Here is a 7320-nt window from a genome sequence, read left to right as displayed (position 1 = left end):
TTTCTAATTTATGTGGATCACAAGGAAGTTACAAAAGAAGAATCTCAAAAGGAAGGATACGTGGTTGATGATGATGAAACTTTTAGATCCATCGGATAAAAAAAAATAACGAATTTCTCTTGTAAGACATGATTTGGGGTGAATTCTTGGAGCGTAGTTGGTTACACTTGTATTGTAGCTCAGGATATCGATCAGTAAAATATATATATATATATATATATATCATATACACATATATTCTAAACTATATACTCATTTTATTCCATTTATAATTTAAGTTTTTACATATCTAGCTCCTCCTCCTTTCTCTTGACTACTCTCATACTTGTTCTCCTCCTTTCTTTCCTCCTCACTGTTTACATGGTTTGCACACATGCCTGCGCTCCACGTTGATAGGGTATCGCTTCTGTGTCCGAGTGGTCGGAAAGAACACCAACTTGTCTTCTCCGGCAGGAACCCAACTGTCAATCGAACACATAACAATGGAGTTTTTAGGCCTTTTCTTTTCCCCCTTGTGAGTAAGAAATTGGAATATAAAAAAAAAAAAAAAAGCGCGAAATACCTGAAACGAGTGATGAGGTGGTGAAGGAAAACTGAGAGTTCCACTCTTGCGAGCTCATACCCCGGACACCGCCTAGGCCCCCCTCCGAAGGGTGTGAAGAAATTCCCTGACCCTGCTGCTCCTGAGTTGTTCTGTTCCTATATTTTCATACACAAATGTTAGAAAATTAAAATTAGAGAACACATTTTTATTTTTATTTTTATTTTTTAGGTAAGAAGATTTTTGGTTCTAGAGGTACCATACCTGCCATCTCCATGGACTAAAAGTGCGCGCGTCTTTAAAGTGCTCATGATCCAAATGCACAGCCCGGAGGGAGGCGAAAACTTTCCATCCTTTAGGAATAGTGTAGCCTGCAAAATTAGATTGTGAGAAATATAAAATGTTAACCACTACACATTTTTTTTTTTTGGCTGGCACCGGAACTCCCCAGGGAGGGCCCCTTAGGGACCCACACCTCAGCAATAATTTTAATCACGGTAATAAAAGAGGGGGAAGAGACTCCAACCTGGGCCGGGGATAGCCCAAGCCAAGCCCCCTCCCATCTCATCCGAGCCGCGGGGGCAACCACTACACATTTCATATATAGAGTATGATAATAATGATTACAATTTCAGATTATATTTACAAAAAAAAAAAAAAAAAAACATGCATCATATTTACATAAACTTGCATAGTATTGAATGTGAGTGTCAATGTTTGTGTTGACATTAAATGAACTGTTTTTTGTTACCTTTGATATTGACATCGGTCATTGCTCGCCTAAATACTCCGCTAATTATGTTGGCAATTCTAAGAGTTTCATTCACAACCTGCAAAGCAAATGTACAATAGAGATATAATTTCAAAACAAAGCACTAAACAAGATCACTGCTGCTGTTTACGCACACAAAAACACACACTTACACATTGAGTGAAGGGCATGGACTTGTAATCGTTCCATTCCAGAGGCTCCGATTCACCTTTTCTTGCCCTAATCGCATCATGCTCTTCCTGCCAAGAACAAAAATGTGGAGCGTCCACATTTTAGTTTATTCTAGTAAGTATTTAGAATATAAACATAGAATATAATCATATATAAAATTCCATTTCATTGCAAATACAAGTTAGTACACCAAGCTTATATAAGCTGCTTAAATAAATTATTGTATGAAAAAAAAAAATAATAATAATAAAAATTTAAACAAGTAAATGATTTTTATTTTTTCTAGGTTACGATTTTCCACCGAGGCACATAAGACAAATTAATTAACCTAATCTTGCCCATGAAGTAGAATTAGGGTTGCAATTAGTTTATGGGATTATAAAACACTACCCTTTCTAGCGTTTGGAAGAAAAGAAAAGGAAAGAAAAGAAAATGGAAGAAAAAGAGGAGGGAGAAAGTCCACAAGAAAATTAATTAGGGGCCTAGGCCTGATGGGCCTGAGGTGGGCTATGATTAGTAGGAGGCCTAGCTACACCTTGGACATGAGGCCAATAAATACTACTACTTGGAATTAAAAGGCTCTGTACCAATAGGTGGCCCACACCACGTGATTTCTCATAAAGTATCCAACGGCGGAGTACCATCACCCCCTATGGTACTTTTCACACAGGAAAACAACCCTAGCAATCAATGTAAAAGGAGTTCACTTTTTTCCACCATCCGATCTGAGGCCTCCTCGAAATCAGAGCCACACGATTCCCTATGACCTTGCTTGCTATAAACCGTTGGTTCTTTGCATTACCCCCAAAAGTACATAACCCATTCCCAAAAGTACATATATAAATCAACCTTTTATTTATTTATTTATTTTTTTTCCCACTAATTTCAAAACTACTGCAACAAAGAGATTTATTTATAATATTTTCTCCCAAATTTCTAATTATTCCAAAATCATGTTATCTCCATATGATATTAAAAGTCCAAATTTCTAATTATTCCAAAATCGAGAATTGAATTTTTAATATAGAATAGAGGGAATACTTATCAAGCTCATGATCAATATCAAAAAAATGAGAAGTACAGTGACACCATATATAACTCAAAAATAATTTTAAAAAAGAAAAAGAAAAAGAGAAACTATACTATTTTTTATTAAGAGAGAGAGAGAGAGTAATATTTAAATATGGTCAAACCTATGTACAATAGGGAGTTCTGAGAGTTTGGTCGGTTACTGACATGTATGGCGTGCAATTTGTAATTGAAGACAGGGGAGGGGTATCACTTTGTCCTTTTCTTAGGACGAATGTTTTGCCGACTTTGACTTTCTACCATGTACTTCTCCCTACTTTTGACCACCATTTTATACCATTTCACACACACACACACAGAGTTCTCTAGGAATTCCAGAGTTTCAAATTGCTCACTCCAAGAGCATTTCTGTCATTTCCCCTAGGATTTCTAATGTCTTCCCATTACTCACTCCAGGGGCATTTATGTCATTTCACTTTGTGGACGGGTCTTAATAAACCCTACCCTTGCAGTGACTAAACTTTCGATTAATTATTTCCTTGAAGGTAAAAAGTATTATTCAGTACTACTCCGCAATAATTTTTATTAAATTATTAATAATCATTATATTTTTTATTTCTAATTTAATTGACTCGATTAAAGCTTTCAACATGTAGATTTAAGCGAGTGTTTGATTTGGATTGATGAGCTAGGGTGTCTCAATTTAAACTAATTTTGATTAGATATGGTGAATCTCTTGAATTAATCTGTCTAAATCAAAGGTAAACGATCCTTATGTACCAATTAGTGGGTGATTGATTTTCACATTTCACTTAATTAACATAATGATTAGTGTAAGTTGAAAATATCGTAATTCGTAATTCGTAATTCGAAATTATGTTTTCGACTCACCACGTTACAAAATAATACGATATACAATGATTAGACAAAAATGTAGATCTAATAAATAACTCGAAAACAAAATGACACCATATTAAAAAATAAAATAACATTTCTGAAATTCACACGAATGTATTTACCATAACTTTCTTTTTCTCCATTAATTAGTAGACTTTTGGTCCCAAAATTTGCTTGGTTGGGAATTAAGATAATAAGATTGATGAAGTAAAAAGAAAGGGCACATGATGATGATGGATGGTGATGGGAAATGGGTCCCAACAAAAGGGCATTTTGGGCAATACATAAAAAATTAAAAACACAAAATTAAGAAACTGAACCTTGAGCTGAGCCAAAGCCAGAGGTGTCTCAGTGAGGAACTTGACGGCCAAAGTCATGATGGTAGAGGTGGTTTCATAGCCGGCGACGAGCAGAGCCAACAAGAAATCCACTATTTCTTCGTCGGAAAAGCCGCCTCCGCCGCCGTCACCCTCCAGCAATGCCCCCAACATGTCATTCTTTCTCTCTCCTTTCTCACTCTCTGTCCTCCTCTGCCTCACTACCAAGCTTAACGCCTCAGCCACCTTTGTTCTAGCCTTCACCAATAAAATAGTTGAAATTACTAATTGCTCCTTCACTTGAATTGAAGCAAAAGTATACTCCATTTATTTCATATATTCATATATATGATCCACATATATGATCTTCTTGGGTTTTACTAATTTACTAGTACCAAGTGTAGAAAATGTGAAACTTTTTTTTAAGCAAGCTTCCTTCACTTTTATCCAAAAATAAATAAATAAAATATATTGGTTAATTGAAAAAGCCTGATATTTTTAAAAAAATTACCATATAACATGTTTTTTAAAATCAGTTCTCAATAACAAATTTGGACAATAAAAATTTATTTTTAGATAATATAAAAGATACTTTTTTTAATCCTAATTTCTTAAAATTGTAAAACAATTATATTTTTATACAATTAAAGATAGTTTTTTAAATTTTTTAAAAAAATTAACAAGTTTTTATATAATTTTTAATTTTTTTTTTTTTAAAAAAAAAAAAAAAACTGTTATTGAAAAAACGAACCAAATAGTCAAAACAACCGAGCCAAAGAAGAGTATTAATATCATTTCCTTCTATTACTAAATTTTCTTGGAAAACAAACAGAGTGTAAGAGAGAGAATGATGAGATTTTAGAGAGAGAGAGAGAGTACTTGGATGGCTCTGCGGTAGGTGGTGGAGAAGATGGCAAAAGGAATAGTGAAGAAGCCTTCAATGACGAGGACGTACTCTTTCCTAAGGCTCTCTGTCCACTCGCATGGATCGAAGCTCATAAGTTGCTTCACTGATAACTCAAACGTAATCTGCAAACAACCAAACCCAAAATTAATTATTAATAATTAATTAAAAATTAAACCACTAATTAAACAAACCCACGCCCTGTTACTTTCTATAGTTGTCCACATGTTCCAAAAGCATCTATTATATATTCGTATTTATATATAAATATACATTCAAATCTATACATTTATAGCCGCATACTTTTGGGTTCTAACGTGCACTCGCATGTGTATCACTCCATAAGTGGAATTCTGACTCATCCCTTTAAATTCCGTAATACCTTCTTCTTTTTAAAGAAATTTATGTCTAGTTTTAAAAATCAGACCATTTTAATTTTCAAATTAGTTCTTAATTCGAAAAAAGTCCCATAAATCAGAAAAAAGTCCTATAAATCCGGAAAAAGGTTAGACGTACATAATTTTACCCTAAATGACAATAAATGTCCGAATAGGAAATACCCATGACACCTTTTGTTTTATATTTTGAAATTTATATTCTGAATCGTAACCTTAAAATCACAATAGAACAATGGATCCTCTTTTACCGAGGTGTGTGTGTGTGTATATATATATATATATATATATATACTCAAACTTACCAACCGACAAACATCCCTTTCTCATTTCTCTAAACTCTTAACTTATCATTCAATTCACCCATAAATCCTCTGAATTAACAGTAGCCATAAACATAAACATCATGAAAAGAAAAAAGAAAAATCACTGGTTGATAGAATTACAAGAACATCATGATTCATGAAGTTCATGTCCCAACATGCAAACAACGAATCGGTCGGTTCAGACCTGGTTAACTCAGATTCTGACGGTGGTGACAAACTAAGGGACCACTAAAACACTCATTGAGTCAGGACCCATTTATGGATTTCGCGAGTTACGTACCTTCTTGGCTTCCTCCATGAGGAAGACCATGCCGGTCCACGACTCCAAGTTGAGCCGGACCAGCCGGTCTATGTCGACCAGAAAATGGTCTCTGATGATCGAAGAATTGGCGAAGCTCATGGTGAGTGAATGCATTCTTTTATGGAGATTCCCTCTCATCAGGAGCAGAGAATGCCTCCCCAACAGGTTCGAGATCGAACCCGGATAGCTCGACTCGAACAATTTCCCTTCGTTTTGCAGGATGAACCGATTCGTGTCCGGGTCGGCCGAGAAAACGGTCGGTTCGCCGAAGATGTGGGTGGTGAACAGCGTCCCGAACCGGGCGACCCGCTCGTCGATAAACGGTTCTGGGTTCTCGGTCTTGTAGGCCGAGATGAGCTGCAGGGTCTCGCCGACGAACGGGAGGCCGAGGTTTCCCGGCGGCAGGCGGAGTCTACGTCGGGAACGAAGGAGGAAGTAGATGAAAGAGGAAGCCAGAAGTAGAGAGAGAAAGAGAGAGATGGAGTACTCCATAATCACAGTTTTTAGAGAGAGAGAGAGAGAGAGGGAGAGAGGAAGGAGAGGGAGGAAGAGAGGAGGGAGAGAGGACGGAACTTAAAGGGTGAAGGAGGAAGGAGTGGGCATTAATGGAGCACACGGGTGGGTATCTGCAAGGAAATCTAAAAGGGAAGAGAAAAGGATGGAAGCAAATTTAATGTCGGATATTTTTCCGTATCTGACATTTTCCTTCTTTCTCTCTCTCTAGGAAACTCACACACGCACTTTCTCTCTCTAAAAAGGGTTCGTGGCTTTGGGGGGAGAGAGAAAGAGACAGAGAGAGGAGGAGTAATTGCTATTGCTGTTGCTACACACTAAAATGTTGTACAGTTGTAGAGTTAACAAATTTAACTTCTAATTTAATTAGTTAATTATATTGACTAAATATGTTTAAATTAGTTATTAAGATTACTCTACCAAAACTTAATTAAACTAGTTATTAAGATCGCTTAAAATTTAATTAAATTATTTATCAAGGTTACTCTACAAACATTTAATTAACGAATTAAATTAAATGTTTACTTTTAAAATAAGGAGGAGAAGAAAATAGAAAGGGTAGCACGAACGATTTGTTTTTTCCTCAATAATAATAATAATAATAATATTGTCATTTTATTTTATTTTTTCTTTGTTCATTATAATTATAATTATTTTTGGCTTCTATTTATCACAAGGTTGACTTTGGAACTAAATCCTTATATAAATTGAATTTTAGAAGGGTTAAGTAAATGAAATAAAAAATCATTTCTAAGTTTGGAAAAAAATTGAATTTGGAGATCGATATAGAATATGAGTAGAGTTCAGTATACTGCAAAGTTTTCTTTTATTAACTATTTCAAAATACAATGAAATCTGGAAAATTTTTATGAAATTTCTAAAAGATTATATTTTGTAATTTAAAAATCCTTCAAATCCAAATTCACTTTCAAATTACATTACTCTGTTCAAATGTCAATTTTACGATATGAATACCGTCAATTTGTCTACATCCCATTTTTGGTTATATATGGTGAATCCTATCATTCAATATGCCAAAAAGACTTAGAAAAGTAGCACGTTCCTTTTGAAAATTTGGATATTAAATGTAGAATCATTAATCTTTTCGGTTGTCTTTTAAGTGCACTTGATAAGAAGCAATTGTGAAAAAAAAG

At 34.9% G+C, this 7320-nt stretch overlaps 1 protein-coding gene across 1 annotated transcript; it reads right to left on the bottom strand.

The window, feature by feature from the left end:
* Positions 1-187: 187 nt before the first annotated feature.
* LOC132312180 (3beta,22alpha-dihydroxysteroid 3-dehydrogenase) lies at positions 188-6445 on the bottom strand. Its single transcript, XM_059810444.1, has 8 exons — positions 5633-6445; positions 4607-4756; positions 3731-3985; positions 1466-1552; positions 1293-1371; positions 806-912; positions 563-699; positions 188-461 (listed from the first exon to the last, which is right to left on the bottom strand). Exons 1-8 carry the CDS (start codon positions 6143-6145, stop codon positions 350-352), a joined length of 1440 nt encoding a protein of 479 aa, XP_059666427.1. The 5' UTR covers positions 6146-6445; the 3' UTR covers positions 188-349.
* Between the last annotated feature and the right edge of the window lie 875 nt (positions 6446-7320).

Source organism: Cornus florida, unplaced genomic scaffold (genome assembly GCF_030987335.1).
Source record: "Cornus florida cultivar Cherokee Brave unplaced genomic scaffold, ASM3098733v1 CherokeeBrave_3.0.0_Hap2_Chr06, whole genome shotgun sequence".
Taxonomy (NCBI): domain Eukaryota; kingdom Viridiplantae; phylum Streptophyta; class Magnoliopsida; order Cornales; family Cornaceae; genus Cornus; species Cornus florida.
The sequence above is the reverse complement of the archived record's forward strand: the minus strand, read 5'-3'. Positions and strand labels throughout refer to the sequence as shown.

Bases quoted from the DNA above. Each gene is read 5' to 3' on its own strand.
- LOC132312180 (XM_059810444.1), bottom strand. From the start codon at position 6,145: ATGGAGTACTCCATCTCTCTCTTTCTCTCTCTACTTCTGGCTTCCTCT. The intron at 913-1,292 runs GTAACAAAAAAC...CTAATTTTGCAG, and splicing joins GACCGATGTCAATATCAAAG to GCTACACTATTCCTAAAGGA. The intron at 462-562 runs GTATTTCGCGCT...TTCGATTGACAG, and splicing joins CACCTCATCACTCGTTTCAG to TTGGGTTCCTGCCGGAGAAG.